We start from the raw sequence: 24,550 nt of genomic DNA on the forward strand, positions 1-24,550 counted from the left end.
ATGGTGTGGTCGGCAATGTTGCATTGGTGGGATCTTGAAGGGGCTTTACCTGATTTTTTTGAAGGTATTCTCTTATGGTAGTAAGGCCAATGCTTTAGGAGGTTGGAGAGGCAGATCTAGAGAGGTGTTCCTTTGGTTGTGTTGTGGTCTATCTGTAAGCACATGAATGATTTTGTGTTCAATGCATCTGTTCCTAATTTGGTGGAGCTGTGTGAAGTGATAAAGGTGAGGATTGCATTATGGATGAAACCTAGTTATTCTAAGTATTTATTTTCAGTGCAAGACTTACTATTTAATCTTAGGCAAGTGAGATATTGCCTTTGAGGGAGAAGTGTGTAACACTCTTAGTTTTTTGTGTTTTGTTCCTTATATTGCCTGTATTTTTTCTTTCTTGTGGTTGGGTTCTCTCCAACTTTGGGTGGTGCTAGCATATGATTGGGCTTCTTAGCTGGTGCCAACCTAGTTAGGATTGACTAGTTTAGCTTTGATACTTTTTGCACTCTCGGTCTTTGTCGATGTTCCTCTCTATAATTGTGTTGTTTGATTTACACCAATAAAGGTTTTTTGGCTATTTCAAAAAAAAATATTTATATTATACAGAGGGGGCTAGAGTTACTGATTTATCATTATTTTTGCAATTTACAAAACTATAAGCGGCTATGATATTCACAATTTTTGACTTACCTCAGCTAGTTTCCATTATGTTAGGCAATCATTTAAAGTACATAAACAGGTACCCTGCTGATTATTTTTCAAACCACCAAATATTAGAAATAAGGATATTATATAATAAATCAAATACCTTAAAAGGAAATGTTAGTACTGAAGCACCATTTATTACCTTGTGAGAAATTCATTGAACATCATATAATAAAAAGTGACATGTAAAAAAGAAGAAATAATAACAAGGAATTTTAATTTTTTTTGTTTTACTTTTTGAACTTTTTAGTTTTTTGATTAAGGCGAAATAACTTGTCAATGGTAATCAGGAAAAAGATTAATAAAAGATGATGAATATTATAAATATTAATAATTAAAATTATAAATTTCATTTTTAATTATTTTTTGACTTTATATAAAAAAACGTGTAACAAAAGTAGAGAGAATGATTTAACAACTTAAAGTAATTTTTTAACTTAAAAATATTATTCTCAAACAAAGCCTAAATTTAATATGTTGACAAAAAATATATTTTTAACTAAAAATAAAATTTTTTAATATAAGGAGTTAATACAATACAAATAAAAAATGACATGATACGATAAGATAAAATAATAAATGAATTAAATAAGTGATGCTATTAACCAAAAATGCGAGATTCACACCTTAGAGCTTTTTACATTTGAGCTTTTTACATCTCATCAAAACTTGAGCAAGGATCCTCTAGAGTGATTTTTTCCTAAAGTTTCCTAAAGTGCTACAGTGTATGGTTGAGATTTACTGGCAAGTCACATCAATTTTTCTGATGTGACTTGCCAGTAAATCTCAACCATACACTGTAGCACTTTAGGAAACTTTAGGAAAATTTCACTCTAGAGGATCCTTGGTGTCAAAACTTGTCTTTATCCACCTATTTAGAGCACCACATCTTTAAAAATTTAATAATAATAATTTAATGGAATTTCTCCTTTTTAATAAACTAGTAGAGTAGCACATGTGTTGCACGTGGTAATTTTTTTATTTTTTTTTTTAGTTGTTAGTTTTTATAATAGTTTTAGCTTTTTGTGTTTTATCTTTTTATAATAATTGCATTGGCACTGCATGAGTGGATATTAAATGTATGATAAAAGAATAAAAATTAACATAAATGTTTCACATATTGTCCTATATTTTTATATTAATATTTAAGTATTAAAATTTTGAAAGTAGATCAAAACCGACATCAAATAATTGTAATCCATATCACATTATTGGACTTATTACTATTAAATATATAATGCACCACATTGTTTCACTTTTGTTATGTGTATACATGTGAAATCACTTGATAATTAAGATGTGAGGAAATAAAACATCCAACTAACATAGTAATATTATTATTAAAAATGAAGAAATAAAACATCCAACTAATATTGTAATATTAATATTAATATTATTATTATTATTTTGAAATAAAATAAGTAAAGGAAGTTGAAAACTAAAGTATTTTTATGAAATTCATTTATTCTTTAGTTTGATCCTCTTTACAGTTGAACTTTGAGAATTTGTTATATTGCTATTTTTCATCCCATGTTGATCTTTCTCATTTTGTACTTCTTCTACTACAATCTTCGTAAATGTGCGATCCTTATCATTTATCTTGTCTAGCATTGTGAAAAATATGTATATATGTTCAAAAGCAAGTTTTAGTGCCTCAAAATGGGTAATACTGATTGTAGAATCTATTTTAGATTGTGAAACAAAATTGTTTTGAACCTTCTAAAGCAGAGTCGATTGTTAGGGTAAATTATATTTTGTACCCTTGTACTTTGCACTAAATTTCACTTTGGCCCGTACACATGAAATCATGATAGTCAACCTCCTACACTTCTGGTCAAATCCTAATTTAGTCCCTACACATGAAATCATGACAATCAACCCCTTACATTTTTACTCAAATCCCATTTTAATCCCTATACAAGTGTTAATGTCCCTCTTTTGTTACTTTATTTTTAAATCTTTAAACAAAAAATGTGATTATGAAATGAGGGTAAGAGAGAAAAATCATCCATGTTTCCCACCAATACACTTTGTTTTACATGATAAGTACATGAAAGTTATATAATACAATATATATATATATATATATATATATATGTTTGTCTGGTAAAAATTGGGACGAAAGGCAAAAAAATAGAGTTTTTGAAATAAAATAAAAAATACGATAAAGAAATCAAAGAGAAAAAAGATAAATAGACAAAAAACTATGTTACCGTGAAAACGGAGTTCGTGATTCCAATTTATGCAAAACCCTAATTCATCTTCTTAATTGTTCAAAATTTGGGTATTGTTTTAGCCTAATATAGCCATATTTTGATATAAATTTTGGGATAAAGTGTGTATTGGTGAAAAATGTAGATGATTTTCCTTTCTTACCCCCATGTCGTAGTGACATTTTTATCATATGACTAGATTCTGTTAAAGATTTAAACAATTGAGTAACAGAAATGGGACATTGACACTTATGTAAGGATCAAAGTGAGATTTTACTAAGCGGTTAACTATCACAATTTCATATGTAGGAACTAAAATGAGATTTGACCATAAGTGCAGGGGATTGACTGTTATGATTTCATGTGTAAGGGCCAAAGTAAGATTTGGTGTAAAGTGCAGGGATGCAAAGTATACGTTACCCGGATTATTATTTGTGAAAGTGTTGCAGTGGATAGTGAATGGCAATTGTTCCGAACCCTAAGAAACAAAATCTATTATTAATTCACAAAACCCAATTGAAAAAACAACCCAAGGGCTATCAGTTTACCAGTAAGATCACTTTGAATCATCACCACTCATTCAAAATATATCAATTGCAAAAATATTTATTTTCTTTATATACTTTTATGATTTTTCTTGATTTGAATCTCATAAAATTTCTCACTCACTATTCATGAGAAGATAATGGGAAAGACAAATATTGAACAAGTCACAATAGTGAAATTATTATTAAAAAAAAATAAAAAAATAAAAAAATAAAAAAAAAATCATATTATGATATTTGACGGTGTTGATGTTTGAATACTTACCGTTCATGAGAAGGTAGTGGATAAGACAAATATTGAACAAGCCACAATAGTAAAATTGTTTAAAAAAATAATCATATTATAATGTTTGAAAATATTTGATATTTGAAAGTATTTGAATTTTAGAAGGCGTTTGGTTGTCCAGTAGATGTAAGTTGATATTTGATATTTAATAAGTTTGGGAGAATATTTTTGAGATACGTCAAAAGTAAAAAAAAACATAGCAATTCTTTACACTTTTATAATAGCAGTAGATGAGCGCTTCGGCAGCAAATAGCAACATGGGAAAATCACTCTGCACCTGGTCTTACTTGGAGAAATGATTGTACTCTTCGAGCTCAAAAAGGGTGGATGCTTGCACCCCTGCCTTCCCAATTCTCTCGAAGTCAATCTCTTGCTAGTTCTTCATTTTCTTTCTGGTGGAACAAATGAAAAGGCGTGGTTCGGGTCCATGCAATTATATATTAGGCTAAATAAAGTAAAAATCTATGAATCATGATTTAATACAAATCACGATTCACTATTTTAACAAAATTCACGATTCAATTTGTGATTTGACAATAATAATGCCAACCCCTTTTCCGTACAATTGAAATCACAATATGACTTTCAATTTTGTTCTGAGTGATGACCATGTTTGTTCTTGTTCCTCTGTTAATTTTAATGTGATTCCTGGCATCGAAATCACGTTAGACAATACTCAACTTCTGCTGATTTTCTTAGAAAATCTAAAATGCATTGTGGCTTCTTAATGATTCATGCACAATGTACTTATCAATTAACACCTCTTGATGAAATATTCATCTCAATCACAAGTACTTTCTATTAGTAACTGTCTTTTATTCACATCATTTTAACATGGAAGGAAGCAGACAATTCCATCCAAGATACTTCATTGAACGTAGAAACGCTGGTTATAAAATAGAATTCGTATTTTCACTTTAATTTGTATGAAATTTTAAATAGAACGTGCACTGACTCCGGGATTATAGAGGAAAATTGTTCTTCCATCTAGTTGTTGAATTGGCCTTGCATTTGCCTCAAATCCCTGAAAAGGTGCAAACCAACATAAATGTCAAAATCTAAACAAGGAAATATGTTTTATTTATAAAATGTTGTGTGCAACAATTTGTTCAATATAGGAAGAAGTTAGACATGAAGTAAAATTTGAATAAAGAATTCTACAAATTAATGCTTTATGTTCTCCTAGATAAACTGTCATTATCATTACTGTTAGAAGTTAAAAATCAATGGAAAATCATTTATCCCCAAAAAAAAAAAAAAAACTAGCTGGAAATCAATCAGATACACAAATCACATCAATAAGAACACTCCAATCCACCATGACGCTGATGAGTTATGATTGGTCACTGCATATTGAAAATTAAGATAGCCGTACGATTAGATAAGATTTGAAGGATTATTTTTCCCATTGGATGGGTGAGCGAAGACAATCCGCAGGGGGGACTAATTGTCCTGGGGGATTGGTAGCAAGCCAACCAAACAAATGGTGGGGGATTGGTCTATGTGCCCCCACACGTCCCCCTAAACGCTCCAAATTAACAAACATTGTCTTAAAGTTTTTCTTGAGTTCTTAGATTCCGAGAGTGATCCAAATTCATAATAGAAGTTTATCTAAAGCGCTTGTTTGTTAGTAGAGCTTCCAAGCAGACCTGGTTTGTGTGGATAAACTAATCAAAATACCTCAACTCGGAAAAATAACTTACGTCATGAACAGCATCCCTTAATGCTTGAACTTGATCCCTTGAAACTGTTCTCACCTGCATAACCAGAATGGTACATTAGGCTGTGAAGATCATGAATTTTTTTTTTATATTTTTTAATTTTTAATTTTTTTTTATTTTTATACACAACGAAAGAAAAGGTTAAAGACTCGAACCTTCTTGACTATTGTCCAAATAACACCCTCTGTGCATGGAGGAACTGTAAGAGAACCAATATATCTGTAGTATTTTCTGCTCCCAAACTTTATATCACCCGGATTAACAATTCCCAAGTCTCTCTCTTTATCAGTGGACTTAATATGGTTTATCAACTGCTAGGAAAAAAAAAATTTGAAAACAGGTCTTAAAAACAATTGTATCAGCTATAATCTCAAACCAATTTACAGTTAATTCAAACAATTTTCTCCAAGGTAGCATTTGATAAAATTCCCTTTTCTTATTTAAATATATATTAGTCATTTTTTAAGAAAAAATAAAATGAATTCCTCGTATATTATGTAACATAATATGGCATGCATAAATGAGACCATAAGGATCTAGGGAAACAAGAAACCATGTCATTACCTTTGCAAGAAACGGATCGGGCTGACCGTATTTGTATACAATTCCAACAACAGCTGTTGTTCCGCAGGAGCTGAGATGAACAATGTGAAGCTCCAAATGGTACCTGCAAAAGAATTAGGTTGAAGTAGGCATCAAGCTAGGAACAAAATTTCCTTTTGTTTCCATCAAAACAGCTGAAACATTTCCATCTCCTAAGAGATTGGAACGAAATACTAATGGAATAACGAATTTCCAGTGTTCCCACCAAATGATAGAACATTGAGAAACACATCAAAACAAAACAAAACATAGCCAAACAATAAATTGTTGACACGAATTATTTAACAAAACTAGTTTATTTGACAATACTTATCAATTTTTAGTTCATAGCAACATTTACTTTTTGACTATACATTTGTTCCTTTATGCGAATCAATAATTCTAAATATCTTTAATTGATCAATTATTAGGATTACATTCATTTAGGTAAGTTTTAGCATTTGTTTCTACACATTTTCATGTATTTTCAAATTATTTTGGTTTCTTTCGAAATGTTTTCAAAGCGCTTTCATTTATGTGCTAGCCAAAACAAACAACACACTAATGAAATTTTGATCCTTGGCAGTAAGTAATAACACCATTGAATCGGCAAAAGTTGGATTAGATGGGCAAGTTCTATGTCAAAATACAAAACCAAACATATTGTAGAGAGGAAAGAAAAGAAAAGAAAAGAACAGAAAACAAAACAAAAGAAAAAGAACAAATATGAAACCTTGTTCCATTGAAGGTGTGCTCAGAGGGAGAGTGCCAATGACACTGTAGCAGTTTGTAATGGGTGCCATTTATGTTAATTTTTCCTGCATCACCTTTCCATTCCACCTGAAACAACAGAACACTAATTCATCAGATAACTTGAAGACAAGAAGAGAATAAAATTCGCATTTTTATGGCCGACAAGGATTTTTTTAATAGTGACCCTAGTTGTCGCATTTCTGCTTTTGTTTGATGGGGCTATGAGTTTTCTCAATAACAACATCAAATGATTATGTACCACCATGACACACTGCATGCATCAAAATCAAAGTATACCAAAGGGTCACAAATACAACTTAAGCACATGCATTGACTGGGTTGGAATATTAATATGCATTGGTCTTTTTCAAGTATCATTCATATACATTAGAAGCAAAAATAATAATAAAAATGAGAAAGATAGGTTATTTAAGAGCATGTGATAGCTTACAGCAATATCATGTCCCCTATTCTTAAGAGTGGCAGGAGCTGGCTTGTAATCCTTTTTCAATTTCCCCAAATTAGGAAAAACTTTCACTCTTTGGTCAACAACATCAATGGGAGATTGCAATTTTCCATTGCCACAACTTTTCCAATGTGGATTAACCTTGCCCCATTTTCTTGGTCCTTTTCCAGTTCCCTCCACATAGGTGAAAGGTGTTTCATCCTCTGTTCATTCATCACACAATAATTAAATACAAGTTTCAATAACAAAAAAAACATTAAATAATAAAAAATACACAAAAAAATAAAAAATAACTCATCACTTTTAGGCTGGCATCCAAGAACAAACCAGATTCAAATATGAATGTTTAAAAAACTACTAATGTACATATAAGTCACAAAAGAACTCAGAGAATTTATTCTTTTCTTTCTTTTCAAGTGTAAAGTAAAAATAAAACAAGTCAGCTGACCATGGATGAAAAAGTAGTTTAAAATAACCTAAGAGAAATGGAAAGAATAAAGTTAAGGATCTATATTAGCTGAATCACAGAAACAGTCTCGCCAGAAATGGGGTTAAGGTTGAGCACATCTTGTCTTCCCCAAACCCTGCTTTAGGAGTCTCATGCACTAAGTTGCCATTTTTATTTATTTATTTATTTATCTATATAGCTGAATCAAAGGTGTTAGAGTTCGAATCAAGTAACCTAGTTCAGATATGATTTAATTCAAAAACCAATAGATGGGAAAAAAAATTTGTATTAAAACTTAGGAAAAGATTAAAGCTCTTGCTTTATCTATGTTTGTTTATGCATAAAGAGAAAAACTCAGAAAGAGGGAAAGAATAAAACATAATTGAACTATTTATAGATTTGCTTTTTATGACACTTTTCCATAAATAAAGAAATCAATAAACTTTTTGTTGAATCAACTTTGAATATTGCAGGGTGACCAAAGGTTAAGATGCTAATGGAGTTCACTACATAAATCAATAAGAAAGCATAGCTTAATTAGTGCGATAAGAAAGGCAATCCAGTGCATGAAGCTCCGGCTAAAGTGAGATTTGAGGAGCATCAATCAGTTAATTGTATACCGGTAAAGAACAAAACTAGAGTTTCGTAAAATTCTTATGCATATAGCATTAAGGTTACTAATGGTATTGTTTTGTTTTTTGTCTAATGGTTTAATAGACAGTAATAAGCATTTCCCAAAATGAGGTTAAATCAAAAAGACAATATTCAGAAATGGGATTTAGGATCTCATGAACATATTTCCTTGTTCTTGTTGGGCCGATATGAATAATTTTAATGTTGTGTTTGGATTTTAGATTTGTCAAGTAAAAATAAAAGGAAAGGGGAAAGATAGGGAAATAAAATGAAGTGAAAGAAATATTTTTTCTTCCCTTTATTGGTTGGGTTGGGAAAATAAGAAGGGAAAAAAAAAAAAAAAAGAAGGTAGTAAAACTTCAGAATTCTATGACAATACTGCATTTATGATTGTGGTTTTGGCACACCCCATGCTGAAAACTGAGTAATTATATACATAAATAAATTTTATATATTATATTTTTTTTTATGTGATTTTCTCTCACCACTAGTGACAAAGTATTAATAACTATTCATGTAACCTGCTATAATAAAGAAATAATAATTATTTTATAAAAAAATCTGTTTATGTACAGCATTTTGAGTGTTTTTGAAACCATATTTTTAAAATGTGATCATATTGAAACATTTTTAAAACATAATTTCGACACAACCATAAGATGATATTTTGGAGATGTGATATCAAAATAAGATTTCAACATGGCTGGCAGCCTTAAATGTCACCATAAAAGCGCATTTTGAATATGAGATTTCATCATGAAATTGCATTTTGAGAATGTGATTTTAAAAGGTGGGTTATAGTTTGCTAAATAATTAGAAAAGTGTGTTATTTTCAAAAATAGTTTGATTTTTTGAAATATTTAGAGCGAGAATAAAAAAAAAAAAACTCCAGCATTTTTCACCTCAGATAAAAAAATTTAAAATGAGAGAAAAAACTGATAAGAGTAAAGTAAACAAGAGATCAATTTCCAGAACATAAAATAAAAACATGAAATCAAAATTGGGTGCATAGAAAAGAACAAACACAATATATTGTTCAATGAAGAAAGAATGGTTCATCAAACTTATAAGACAAGATTTTAGTGCAGTATGAAATAATATACATCAACAACACTACAAACTCAGACAGAAATTACCCAAATAAAGTGGTTTAAATTCATTTTACTCATCACCTTCATCAATTTAATATACACCACACAAACACATTCAGATAAATTAATGTTGTGTTTGGTTGGGGGATTTGGGGAGGGATTTGGAAAGGGAAATGAAAAATGTGTGTGAAACTATATAAAATATAGGCATGATTTATTCACATTTCACCTACCTTTTCCATTTCCCTTTCCAAATCCATCTTCAAATCCCCCAACCAAACACACGCCATAAGCTTGATAAAGGTGGTTCATAACATTTTTGTATATACATATACCCAGATAGATACATATATAATAGAGAGAGAGAGAGAGATTACCAACTTCAGATTCAAAAGCATTGCAGATGGAGAAGAGGGAATGGGATGATAGAATGAAAAAAATGAAGAAGAAAGAGAATATGAGACGTGGGCTGTTGTTGATGATGGTGGTGGTGGTGGTGGTGGTGGTGGTGGTGAAGAAGGCCATTGTTGCTCTGTCTTTTGGTATTCACAACACAAGGTTGGTTAGGTACTACTTCAATAGCTGGCTGGAGTACTGGTTATTTATATATGACAATGGCGAATGTTTAGGAGCTACACAAGAATTTTTGTCTAGACCTACAACAATCATGCGTAACTAGCATATTATCTATGCTATATATAAATAAATAATTAAAATTTAATTTCAAATTAAAATAATAATATAATATTTATTTAAAATATGTAGAAAAAATAATTTGTAATCAATGAAATTTTATTTATTTTTATCAAACTTGCACATAAGAGAAGATTTTTATTCTGATATTATTAATTGTATGTTCTAAATTCTTAATAAAAAATTTCATGTCATAATTTAATTGGTAAAAATTAAAGAATAAATTGCAAAAATTATATTTACAATAAAATACAAATACATTTCGTTTTATAAGTTTCGTAATTTTAATTTATCACATGATAATAGTAAATTACATTTGTTAATATACTAATTTTTTCTTATTTTGTAAAACATAAAAATTTGTTTAATCAAAATTGTAAATTGTCATATCTCATGACCCTTATGTGAAAATAGATTAGGTTTGACTTGTGGTGCTAGGCTAAATATTAGAAGTGACTTAAAAACTACTTGACTCAATGTTTATTCTAATATAACCTTTACTTAATAATTAAAAATCGTCTTTATCGGTTCGTTGCCAGTATGAGTTAGTTTGGAGGTTTCAATATTGGATTAAATACTAAAAATTAACCTAAAAAATCTAATTTGAGTCATTTTTCAACAATTCTTGGCTTAAGTTATACTATATCATATTTTAATAATTCAATATCATAAAATAAAAATAAAATAAAAAAATCTTAATGTTTATGGTGCTTTTTATCAATCAATAAATGTTTTTTTATAAATATTAAGAGAATTACATTTGAACAAATTCCAACTTAAAATTTTATTTTAAGACCTACTTATTTTCTTTAACTCTATAACTAATTTTTGAGATAGCAACTAAAATAAATTTTAAGCATTATTATATAGAGAGACACATGTGATAAGAGTTAGGACTACACAATTTTAAAATGTAATATTAATTCAAAATTTTCAGTATGGGAAATATGTACCAAACTTTATGTTATGGTTGATTCATGGATTTGGATATGAATTTGGAATGAGAAAAAAAAAATATAGGTAAAATGTAAATGAAATATAACTACATTTTTACTAATTTCACACACCATTTTCATTTTTCCTTCAAAATTTCTATCCAAAACTATCAACCAAACACATCATTAATGTTTGAAAAGAGTTTTGGATCCTTTATTATATTGATAAACACTATTTAAAAAAAAAAAACTATATGATATTTGGTAGGAGACGCAAGTTCTTAAAATGGGTCATCAATCACATTATAAAGAAATAACAGCTACCCAACATTTTTTTTTAATTATTTAAAAAATTGTACATCAAGAGAAATAAATTAGGGAAGATGTGAATTAATTTTTATATTTTAGTGGTACAAAAATCTAAATTTTAAAACTCATCCATTTCAAATTTCTAAATTTAAAATTTTAAATAGATTAATTAACTTTCCTTTTGAAATGTGTAAATCAAGGTATATAATAATTTTTTTAAAAATAATTCAATAAAAACTATAAGATTTTTTTTAAAATTTTAAAACTGATTAGTTAGCTTTCCTTTTTAAATTTCTAAATGAATTAATTAACTTTTCTTTTGAAATGAGTAAATCAAAGCATAATAATTTGTTTTTTAAATAATTCAATAAAAGTTTGAAGATTTTTAAATTTTAAAACTAATTAGTTCACTTTCCTTTTCAAATTTTTAAATTTAGATTTCTAAATAGATCAATTAATTGTTCTTTTGAAATGTGTAAATCAAGGCAAAATAAGATTTTTCTTTTAAATGATTCAATAAAAGTTAGATTTTTTTAAAAAATTTCAAAACTGATTAGTTAATTTTCCTTTTCAAATTTCTAAACTTAAATTTATAAATGGATTAATTAACTTTCCTTTTGAAATGTGTAAATGAAGACCTAATAAGATTTTTTTTTTAATAATTCAATAAAAGTTAGCCAATAGATTTTTTTTTTAATTATTTAAAAAATAAGAATTGTAGAAAAATAGTATGAGAGTTTTGAGTTTCATAATACTCTTTTCATTAGAAATTTCATTTTCCTTAATATCTAGTATAGATTGGTGGGATTCGGAGATATTCGAATGTATATTAGAATGTACACTACAACAAAATGCACATTTAGCAATTAAATTTTTAGTCGTCAAAAGTACAATTTTTAGTTGCCAAAATTTTTGCCTGACTAAATCATTTTTTTGTAGCCAATTCTGGAATTTTTAGTGACCAAATTTTTTTTAGTCGCCAATAATCAATATACGCCGACTAAAAAAAATTAGTTGCTAAATATTTCACTTTTGCCAACTAAAAAAATTATTAGTCGCCAATTTCCAAACTTTTGGCAACTAAATTTTTTTTAGTCGCCAATTTTAGTCACCAAATGTGCATTTTGTTGTAGTGGTAATAATTTGACATTTATTATTTTTTAAAAGATTTACATGCCAATCTCATTTTATAGATTTATATTCCATTTTATAGATTTATATTCCATTAAGTCTTGACTTTAATTTTTTAGACCTTTAAGCCTTATTAAATTTTGAAAAAATTGTTGAAAAGTCTAATTGAAGGAGGGTATAAGGCAATAGGTTCTATAATTATTTTTCTTTAGTGAGAAGTACACTCTTTGTGAAATATTGTATTGAAAAGTACATTTTGTTTTCAATTTCATCCCTTAATCTATTTGTTGGAATTTTTTTTATTTGTGTAATTTTTTTGACTATTTGTTCAAGTATTTTTTTTCATCTTTTTAATTTTTTTGACTATCTATTGAAAATTTTTTTTATTTGTTGATTTTTTTTAATCTATTGTTTCTTATCTTTTGAATTTTTTCAACCTAGCTAATGAAATCTTCTCTTTTTTTTGTTCATGTCTATTTTTTTATTTGTTCAATTGCAATTTGTTCAGATTTGTTTTCCAAATGCACAAAACAAATATTTGAATTTCCAAAGCATTACTTAGCCATGAAAGAACACAAGCAAAGTACCATTATTTTCCATGTGAGCAGACCTAGAAACAAAAGGTACTGAAATTGAATGGTTCTGTGAGAGAATTTTCCTATAGGATTTTTAGAGGTTGCAAAATAATATAAAAACTAGTCAGAATTAATGGATAAATTGAGAAGGAAAACAAACAGAAAGAATTGAAAACCAAATTGAAAGCTGAAGAAGAGAGCAAATTAAAGAGAACTGAGAATATAAGAAGCAACACCCACCAAACAAAACCCTAAAAACCCAAGAATAAATACTAGCAAAGCATTACTTAGGCATGAACGAACACAAGAAAAGTACCATTCTTTTCTATGGGAGTAGAGACCCAGAAACCAAAGACAAAATTTGAGAAACTGAGCCACTTTCGATTCTACTAGCATGACATTCTCAATAGCCACAATCCCACTACCGTGCAAGTAGTTCCACCGCAAGCTGGTCTGGAAAAGGAAGGCACTTTGAGCATCTTTATGCAGAGGAGGGACATAACAGGGGATTGGAAACTCTTGTTTCGAAGATCGCTACTGGCTTGGGAGGAAGAGGAGGTTAGAAGGTTGCAGGAGCTAACAAGAGGTTTACCTAGCCTGAATGTGGAAAAGATGGATTCTGCAAGCTGGTCTGCATCATCTTTGGGGCTGTTCATAGTGGCTTCAGTCAAAGCTTGGCATGAAGTTACCCAAGGCCCCAGAATGAAAATTCCCAGGATGTTGTGAAATAATGTGACACCACCAAAAGCTCAGTTTTTATGTTGGCTGGCATGGAAAGGAAGGGTGAAAACTACAGATCTTTTGCAGAGATTTGGGGTGCTAAGTGACACAATGGAGAACTTGTGCCCCTTTTGCAAGACTCAAGCAGAATCAGTGGAGCATATATTTTTGCTATGTCTTGAGGTGTGGAAGGTTTGGTCAAACTTACTGCAATGGTGGGGATTTAGTTGGGTTACTCTTGTTTCAGTTGAAGGTGCGTTGCAATGGTGGTTGGGAACAAGATTCAAAAAGACAGTGTTGAAGGTTTGGAGACTTGTACCAGTTGCAATGCTGTGGTCAATTTGGAAAATAAGAAATGATTGTGTTTTTAATGGCTATCAATTTAGAAAGGATGAGCTTTGTGAAATAGTAAAGGTTAGAGTTGGGATGTGGGTGAAATCTAATCTGAATGGTGTTCCCTACTCAATGCATGATATTGTGGAAAATTTGGCTCAGGTTAGATTATGTTTATAAGGTGGTCGACTGGGTATGGGGATGTAGCAGCTTAGTGGCAGGTTTTCTGGTGTGTGATGATGTTCTGAGGCTGCTGTTATGAGGTTGCTTCTGGTGGTGAAGAGGTGGCGTTCTGTATTAGAAATGGAGGACGATTGATCTGGAGCTCCATACAACTGAAGTGTTGTTTTGGATGGAGGATGATTGATCTGGTGTTCTGCTGATAGTACTTTGCTGCTAGAATTCTATCCATTTGAGCTCCATATGAGATCTATGGTTCATTAGTCCATCGATAGTGTGAGTCTTTTCTGGATCCTATATCTGTAGTGTTGTTTTGAATGGTTGGTTATTGGTATGTATGGTGTTCATGGTTGCAGTGGTCTGGCCAGGTCTCTTATAGTTTGCTGATTGACTTATTGTTTGGTCTCTGATGTTTGTGTTTGCTGCTGATATTTGTGAATGCACTGCTATTGTATGCTCTGGTCTCATGACTCACTGGTCTTCTGCTGCGACTGATTGAAGTTTCTGGTGGTTGGGTTGTGTGCTGGTTGATCTGGTTGTTGGTTTGTATGGAGCTTTGGGCTGCAAAGACGTGCACTGGCCTCCTGCTATTGATGTTTGCTGTTGTTTTTGTTTGGTTGTCCTAAGCTATTAGCCGGTGTGGTAGCTTGGTTGTCCTTCTCTTTGGGTGTTTTTGATTGGTTCCTCGCCAATCTGGGTCGAGAGCTTGCAAATGATTGCGCTTTCTTTGCCGTGCCAACCTAGTTGGGATCGTTAAGTTAGTTATGATGCTTTCTGCTCTCCCCTACTTCGTTGATGTATTTTTTGCATGTATTATGCTTTTTTCATCAATAAAGTTTTGTTTTGCTGATCAAAAAAAAAAAAAAAAGTAGTTCCACCGCCGTCGAAAACCTCTGCCGGTGATCGGAAGGAGCTATAGATCAAATCGAAGCGGCCTTTTTTTATTTGCTAGGGGTTATGCTAGAAATATGATCTGAGACTACGATGGTGAAGACGATGTGGCGGCGGCGGCGGCGGCAAAGAAGAATGGTGAGCATCGAAGCAGAAGAATAAGCAAACCATGGAGAAGAGAAAGAATATGAGGATGACGACACCACCACAGTAGGTGAGGAGGATGAGGCAGTGGTTCTAGTGGCGGATCTTGAAGTAGGTGAGGAAGAAGCGGTAGTTATGGTGGCAGTGAACGGAGGAGAGGCGTCCCCGGAGTCAGTTTTAGCAAGAGAGGGAGGAAGATGAAAGAGAGAGAATAAATGGTTTAGAGAGGGTTTGAAGAAATGGTTTAGAGTAGACCTTTAAGTCTCATTTGTGAAGTTATGGAGTGAGCACCAAGGATCCTCTAGAGTGAAATTTTCCTAAAGTTTCCTAGAGTGCTACATTGTGTGGTTAAGATTTACTCGCAAGTCACATCAGAAAAATTGATGTGACTTGCCAGTAAATCTCAACCACACAATATAGCACTCTAGGAAACTTTAGGAAAAAATCACTCTAGAGGATCCTTGTTCGTCTAGTGCTCTTGGGGCATGCTTATGTGGTACCTAGAAGAGTTGTGATTGGTGGAGATGGTTAAACCCACAATTTTGTGTTGGGATGTGGGGCATAATAAATTATGTGGCTACGATTATTGAAAATGATCTACATACAAAAACTTATAAATTGAATGACTCACAAACCTGAATTATACCAATTTAGTCTAAATTTGGCCGGGAGACAAACAAACCCCTAGAAAAATATCATGAAAATTAAATGTATGGTATAGATTCAAATTTAATGTAGTGTGAGTTACGTCTATGCGCTTCTTCATCATCATCTTGAGAAACGTGCTTAATTTTGTTAAGTTATTGTTTGTACTTAAAATGACCGGTCAATAGGAGTGTGCCACGTGTACGTATAGTGATGAAAGATGGGTGACTTTAGCAAAATTGTTTGGTGGCAAATTTGTATAGCAATCATGGTTTTGATGATGATGAGATCAAATCCCTAAAAAGGGCATATGATCACATGAACCCTTTTCTTCATGATTTTGATGGTGATGAGATCAAATCCCTAAAAAGAGAATATGATCACACGAGCCCTTTTCTTTCTCTTAATGGATATATGTGGGTATTGATAAATTCGATAGGTGGGACAGGGTGACCAAAATCTAATGGCCACCATATCCATTATTCAAAGCATCCAGCAACTACAATTTAAATTTCCAAATAGCAACTATATTAGTGCAACCACTTGACTAACATGGGACACTTGTCATTCATTTAAGGCTTGATCTTTTCACCCAACGGCTTAAATCAGGAGGCAATTACACCCATGACCAAGTCTTGAGGAATATGCAACCAAGGGCGCTGCTCCGGACCCCCAGTATGGCAGCACCCCCAGCACCCCCACCTCTGCGTGGGGGGCTGCCAATAAAAAAAAAAAAAAACAGTTTTTGGCCAATCAAAACAGACCCCCAGCATCCCCACTGGGGGTCTTATGCATTTTCCATGCAACCAACACCCTAAAGAGGATGAACAAAGTGGGACATGTGTCACTTCAAGAGGAGGTTCAGCACCGCACTAACCAAAGTGATTGCAGATTTTCAGGAGGCTCTAGCCTCTATAAATACAAGAAATGAAGATGAAACAAAGCCCACCCAATCAATAAGCCATTCAGCACAACTTAGTACATTGCCCAGTGTTATTTATCCTTAATTTAACCCTAGTTCAACTTAAGAATAGACTTGAAAGGCACCTTTGTCATAAATTTTAGCCTTAGATTATAACATCCATGTCAAATTAGTTATTTTTTGCCTTCATTGGCATTATTTTGAGACTTAGATTGTGTTTACATATTTTGTAACTCAATTTCCTGTTTTCAAACTTACTCTTTTGTATTTTTGTGTTCATTTCCTTTTACTTATCTCTCTTTTTGACATTAAAAATTCCATTTTAAGTCCTCTTAATTGAGGCAATAAGATCCAATAAGTCTTTTATCACTTTGAGCCTCACACAACCTCCTATTTTCAGAAGTTAGATTTTTTCAAAAATATTTCCACAACTTAAGCACTGTTACCTTGGCACGCACGCGAATCACCCAAAAGTTCATAATTTTAGCCAAAACCTATGTTTTAATTAAAAAGTTTTTCTTTTTTTTTTTTTCTCTTTTTTTGATAGTTTTTACACAAACAATTATAACTTACACTAGTTTGTGACTTTGGTTACGATTGAACTGGTCATTCATTAGAACTCAAACTGATGTTAGTTACAACTTAACAAAACTATAATTAGTATGGAAAAAGTACTTATACGTTATTGACCCCATATATACATGATATTTATTACATAAAAACACCAAAAATAAATATGATGATAAATATTTTTTTCTTTTTTACTTGACACTTTGTTTGGAAAAGAAAAGAGGCATTAACCCATAAATCCTAAAATCAAAATTTATAGACCAACTAGCCCCAAAATTATTTTAATGAACACACAAGTCATTTTTATGTAAATTGGCACATTTATCATTATTTTTATGATATGGTCAAGATTCCCTCAATTTTAATTGTTTATGTCACATTTTAAAAAAGTACACTAAATGATTTTTATAATCATATTGCTGGTTTAGACAAATCACATTTCACTTTCAATCCACCCAAAATATAACATGTCGATTATGGAAATCAAAACTTACGCCACATTTCAAAAACAACATTCCACATTCAATTCACTCAATTTGAAGATTTTCTCTTTAATTTTAATTATTTATGTCACATTTCGAAAAAAAATATATTAAACGGTTTTTGTAGTCACATTACTGAATTGGACAAACAGCATTCTCCATTTTAAAATTTACATTCCACATTCAATTCATCCAAAATATAACATAGCCCATTATCGAAATCAACCCTTATATCAAATTTCAAAAATCACAAAATTTCTGCCCATACTTGTTCCTTCCAAAATGAGCAAACAGCAACAACACGAAATCAAAGGAATTCAAAATCCCGAAAAAACGATCCACAACATCCGTAAAGAATACAAAGGGGTAGAGATTTCTGCTGTCACTACGCCAAAACAGGGTATTAACGGCGGTTTTTTTAACGGCGGTAATGAAAACCGCCGTTAAAGGTACTATTAACGGCGGTAACAAAAGTCGCCGTTAATACCGCCGTTAATGCATCATTAACGGCAGTTTCGTTACCGCCGTTAAAAAACCGGCACTAAAAGTGTCTTTAACGACGGTAATGAAACCCACTTTTAACGGCAGTAACGAAACCGCCGTTAATGCCCACTTTTAACGGCGGTAACAAAACCGCCGTTAATGCTCAATCATTACCCCCGTTAATGACGGCAGTCTTTGCCGGCGGAGCTCCGGCAAAACTCCGACGTGCTCCGGCGAAACTCCGGCGAGCTCCGGCGAAACCATCTACAATAAAGTAAAAGTAATGTTTAAATATTTATTTAGGGAATATATTTCATGAAGAGTGGCTGTGGTAGAGTGGTTGGTGTTGGTGGATGAGAGGTCTTGGGTTCAAAACTTGGGGAGTACAAGATAAAAGAATTATTTTTTGAAAAATTTGAACCTATTTACGGCGGTAAAAAACCGCCGTTTTTGGTCCTATATTACCGCCGTTTTTGGTCGGCTTTTAACGACGGTAATTTGCCTTTTTACGACGGTTTCACTTTTTCCGACACACGCATAAACGGTGGTAACGAAACCGCCGTTAATACCGCCATTAAAGGCTTTAACGGCGGTTTTACAGCCTTTAACGGCGGTAAAAAACCGCCGCTAAAGCCCAATTTTGGCGTAGTGTGTGCCATAAAGAATGGTAGGTTATTATGAAGTCTATTAATGTTGTGTTTGGTTGGGGGATTTGAGGAGAGATTTAGAAAGGGAAATGGAAAAGGTAGGTGAAATGTAAATAAAGCATACCTATGTTTCACCTAGTTTCACACACCTTTTCTTTTTCCTTTTCCAAATCCCTCCTCAAATCCCCCAACAAAACACAGCATAAAGGTGTGTCTTGAGTCACTTTTGATAATTTGAATAATTCATATTATAAAGTTCGTCGAATAAATCATTCATATAAAAAATCAAGTAAATTGGACATCTGTAACCCTTCAATAGTAGCACATTTGTTTTTAAAAAAATGAACGGTTAATATAATTTTAATAATTTTTAAAAAAAAATTAGATTTTGATCATGGGATTACCAATATCTGATTAATTTAATTTTTTTATATAGATGATGTATTCGACAAACCTTATAATATAACCGTTCAGATTACCAAAATAGATTCGGGAAATACTCTTACAAAGGTACAACAGCAAACCTCTCTGTCCGCATAAAAATGTCACTAAATCCAATTTACACTTATTAAACGAGATCTGGTGGATCACAAAATCAAAAAAGTAGGACTTACATGCGTATTAAAAAAAAAGATAAATTATACTGATATCTCTTGAGATTTCTATTTAATATAAATTCACTTTCATATTTAAGAAATTACATTTTATTTTTTGAGGTTTATAATCTCATTACAAATTGTTTTATGGATTGATGATGTCATGCCTTAAAATTTTTTAAATGATCATCTTGCCCTTTTTCCTATCATTTGTTCTTCCTATCATCATAACTATATTTTACAACTTTTCATCATTAAATTCTACCTGTACATATTTTTATTGAGTGGTGATATACAAACACAATGATAGAAATTTGATAGAAATTTCGGTAGAACTTTTGAGATCTCTAGCATTTTTGTAAATTTTATATAGATATTTCAAACACAATGATATAGTTTAATAATGACCTTTCACTTTAAAACAAAACACTCATAAATATGATTTATATTTACAACAATATTACTATCACAACATTTTTACGATATTTTTTGTATAAATTTTTATATATGAATATAATTTTTATTTTTATTTCCACCATCATTTTTATTTCTCGTCTATTCACTCATATTTATTATAGTATTACCAAATACCGTCATTCATGTAAAAATTTAGCCAACCATCCAATCAAATTTAGAAGCACAAAAATACAATGCATGTATATACGTTTATACAAAAATAAAATCAAACACAAATATATTCCACACCCTCTTGGAGTTTTTACAAATAATTTTCTAAATTTTTAATTTATATTTTTATATTTTTAATAATTTTTAAAATATTTTAATCAATTTGTTTTTACTGTTTAGATCAATTTAATCTAGATATATTTAAACAATATATAAAATTTGTACAAAAAAAACTTCAAAAAAAATCCATTGAATATAATAAAATAGGATAATGTACTGAATTTTTATGTTTTTATATTTTTTTGTATTTGGTGAATATAAAAAAAAATCCAAAATATTATACTTCTTAAGTATATCTAGATTAGGTGTATCTAAAAAATAAAAAAAAAATTACTTAAAATATTAAAAAAATTCAGTAAAAATAAAAAAAACACAAAAAATAAAAAAAACTTAATTTTTTGTGTGAGTTAAATCAAAGAATACGATTGTTATTTCTCTTGAAATGACATGAATAAAATATTTGTATTATTTTATTATTTGATATGTATAAAGGCTAAGGGGCAAACATGTTATTTTAATCAAACAAGGGGTTAAGTGTAATTTTTCAAATGTAATAGGGAGATCTGTATTAAATAAAAACCTTAGGGGTTGTTAGTGTAATTTACCGTAAAAAAAACGGAGGACTCGTGTAGTTTCTCACCTAAATGAGGAAAGAAATTATTGTAATTTCTCATCATCTTATTTGGATAAATAATAAACAAAAGAAAACATGTGTTTATTTATTGGGACAGTTAAAAAAAATATAAAAAATTGTGAGAGCCGGATAATTGGAATAATCAGAAGCGTACTATAGAAGACAGATGTTATACGGCTCTATCCTACATGATAAGGATGCCGAATATAATAGATAGGCCGAATAGATACTGAATTATGGAGCCGAGTAAATAAGAGGATAATGAGTGACAAGTGGGCCTGGCCACGAGGCCCAGGAAACAAGTATAAATAAAGGAACAACAAATTAAGAAAGGTATGTGAGAATTATTGTGCTTAACTTAGAATACAAGCATTCTTGAGTGTGGATTCTAACTTGTCCGTCGGAGTGCTAATTCCGGTACCCTCGACTAGAGTGTTTATTCATTTTTAGGTGACCAGAAGAGGATCACGAGCGTTCTCCAGGATCGGAAGAGTATTTCCAAACCACTTCCTCACAATTGGCGCCGTCTGTGGAAATACTCAAGCACATCCATGGCAAGCGTGACGGAAGATCTTCCGACAGTCACTATCGACCCTATACCGCAAGACGAAACAACTCCAACAAACTTGCTTGGAACAGAGACTATCGCCGCAAGACATGCCTTGAATTTCGCCTCACCCTCGACTTCTGAGCACGAGACAATGCAGGCGATCATGGAACAAGTAAAGAAAAATAAACAAAGGTTAGAGAACATGATCGCTAAAAACGAACGTCTTCACGAAGATTTGGACTTGGAAATGGCGAAGTCCAAGCAAGCTGCGCACCTAAATTCGGAACGATCTCCGAAGGCAAGTGGTCGACAACCTCGAGCACGACAAGACACTAGGGCTGCTCGCGGGTCGGTTTTGGTCGGGTGCGGGTCAAAACCGACCCGACCCGCACTTATGCGGTTGGGGAAACCCGCAACCGCCCGCGATGCGGTTCGCGGTTTGTGCGGGCGGGTGCCGTTCGGTTTGCGGTTTAGTGTTTTTTTTTTTTTTTTTTAACTTAAGCAAATTTGACATTTTTTGTTACTTTCTAAACATTTTTTTTTTCTTCAGAAGAGTTATAAATTAAATTACAAGATATACAATTCATGATCATAATAAATAGTCCACATGTTAGATAAGATGATATGGAACCATGCTTGAGGATAGTAATTAATCTTCCTCCTTAGCTTGCAAAAACAAACCCTTAAAAGTCAAACTAGTAACACTAATTTTAATAGTGGATTAATCTTCACTGTTTAGTTTTTAATATGCAATAATGTGATAATAGAATGACAATTCAAAATATCATATTTAACTGTGTCTACTAGACTAATGGAATATAATGATTTTTTTTTATATATATATAAATAAAAGTCAAACTAATAACACTAATTTAAATATCATTAGATCATGATAATGTATATAAGTGCCCATATAATAAATTTTACTTTCATCCAAAATGTAAAAATAAAAATAATAACTAGTTATCTCCATCCATCCAAAATGCAAAAAATAATAATAATAACTAGTTATTTTTTCTTAAAAAAAAAAAAAAAGATGCGGGTTGCGGGCGGGTCGGGTTCGACCCGAACCCGATCTTTTGCCAATTTCTTGACCCGCACCCGCCCGCCTACCTACATCGAAACCGCCCAAAGCACTGCGGGTAGGGTAGGGTCGGGCGGTTTGTGCGGGAGGGTGGGTTTGTTGCCCAGCCCTACAAGACACTGATAGCGACTCCGACTCATTATCCCCGGAGCCCGGGAAGAAGGGACGACATGAAACCACCAGTTCTTCCGAAGAAAGTCCCCGTACAATGCACAAGCGAAGAAGGAACAGTTCAGACGAAGACCAACACGATTCCTTCGTACGACGGATTGTAAAGACTGCACTACCCAAGAAATTCAAAGCACCGTCGTTAACTTTGTACGACGGCAAATCAGACCCCACCGACCACATCCGCTACTACAAGCAGGCCATGACATTGCATGCAGATGAAGAGGCCCTCATGTGCCGAATATTTCCTAACAGTTTGGGACCATTGGTGGTCAGGTGGTATTATAAACTAGAGGCGGCTTCGATCAAAACCTTCCACCAACTACAGAAATCCTTCAGGGCCAGATTCATCACCAACGAAGTCTAGCCGAAGCAAGCCGACTCTTTCTGGGCAATGCAAATCCTACCAGGAGAAACACTAAGAGCATATTCGGCGCGATACTGGGATGCTTTAATCTTATTGATGACGCTTGCAACGACTCCATCGCCATCACCGACTTCAAAATGGGATTACACCCAGATAGTGCCCTCCGCAGTTCCTTAACTAAAAGACCCCCCAAAACAGTTTGGGGGTTGATGAAGAAAGTAGAGGAATACTGCAAAGTGGAAGATGACGTCTTGCGGGTTAAAGCCGGACACGTGGCCAACAAAACAGCCCCTCTCGAAATCACTCAGCCGATAAGTTCCGCACCACCTCAGAGCCCTGAACCACGACAGCGGGCTAAACGAGACAAGAGACGGGATTCTCGCCGATCTAGCGATCAATGCTCACACCAAGCAAATAAGCAACTGCAGGTCAATAGCAGGTGCATAAAGCGCGCCGACAAGAAATATACAAAGCTGTTAGAGCCAATCAGCTCGATTATGTCCAAAATCCAACATCTTCCGTTCTTCAAATGGTTGTCCAAGATGGTGGAACCTCCTGACACGAGAAGGCAGGACAGGCGTTGTGAATATCACAAAGATCACGGTCATGATACGGACAATTTCTATGCCTTGAAAGACCACCTTGAGGAATTGGTGCAAGATGGTCGGCTCCAGCAACACGTCCGGAAGAGCACAATCAAAACTATCGCCCTTAGGCATGAGTCACCTCCCCTCGGCGTTATACATATGATATACAGCCTTCCAACGCCACGTACCATACATGCAATTTATTCAGCCCTCTAGAAGCAACGCATACAAACGAAACAGCCCCACGAAGCTCCGAGCATTACCTTCGACGATTCCGATCTCATCGGCATAACGCTTTCCCATATTGATCCATTAGTCATTGAACTACACGTGAATCGATTTACTGTTGAGCACGTCCTCATAGACCAAGGGAGCACTTCGGAGGTCATGAATTACGAGACCTTCATCAAACTTGGCTTTAACAAATCAGACTTGTCTCCGGCTCCTCATCCATTATTCGGCTTCAACGCAAATCCAGAGTACCCGTTGGGGAAAATCACGTTACCCGTTCGGGCGGACTCCCAAACAGTGGATGTGGAATTTTTGGTCGTCAAGCTCCCTTCGCCGTATAACCTCATCATGGGGCGAACTTGGTTGCATACTATTCAGGCCGTGCTAAGCACCTATCATCAGCTGTTATGCTTCCCGACCGAACACGGCGTTGAGCAAATCCGTGGTTCTCGGCAATCCGCACAAGCATGCTATCTCCTTTCTGGAAAGACACCAATGGAGACACAGGTCAACTCCACTGAAGTGCCGAATCGAGACAGTCTCAACGAT

The 24,550-nt window shown here is 32.9% G+C and overlaps 2 protein-coding genes across 3 annotated transcripts; one reads left to right on the forward strand and one right to left on the reverse strand.

Moving 5' to 3' along the window:
- Positions 1–4,518: 4,518 nt before the first annotated feature.
- LOC114305472 (alpha carbonic anhydrase 4) lies at positions 4,519–10,069 on the reverse strand. Of its 2 annotated transcripts, none has more exons than XM_028250568.2 (7): positions 9,815–10,069; positions 7,251–7,468; positions 6,780–6,886; positions 6,029–6,131; positions 5,620–5,775; positions 5,447–5,500; positions 4,519–4,767 (listed from the first exon to the last, which is right to left on the reverse strand). In XM_028250568.2, exons 1-7 carry the CDS (start codon positions 9,960–9,962, stop codon positions 4,678–4,680), a joined length of 876 nt encoding a protein of 291 aa, XP_028106369.2. In that variant the 5' UTR covers positions 9,963–10,069; the 3' UTR covers positions 4,519–4,677. The 2 variants fall into 2 exon arrangements, with proteins under 2 accessions (XP_028106369.2, XP_082754543.1); XM_082898417.1 differs by lacking the exon at positions 9,815–10,069 and adding an exon at positions 7,560–7,631.
- A 3,842-nt stretch (positions 10,070–13,911) lies between these two features.
- Positions 13,912–15,057, forward strand: LOC145803526 (uncharacterized). Its single transcript, XM_082896817.1, has 3 exons — positions 13,912–14,295; positions 14,670–14,681; positions 14,941–15,057. Exons 1-3 carry the CDS (start codon positions 13,912–13,914, stop codon positions 15,055–15,057), a joined length of 513 nt encoding a protein of 170 aa, XP_082752943.1.
- Positions 15,058–24,550: the final 9,493 nt, after the last annotated feature.

This window comes from Camellia sinensis, chromosome 12 (assembly GCF_055761805.1).
Source record: "Camellia sinensis isolate YWXY chromosome 12, ASM5576180v1, whole genome shotgun sequence".
Classification (NCBI taxonomy): Eukaryota; Viridiplantae; Streptophyta; class Magnoliopsida; order Ericales; family Theaceae; genus Camellia; species Camellia sinensis.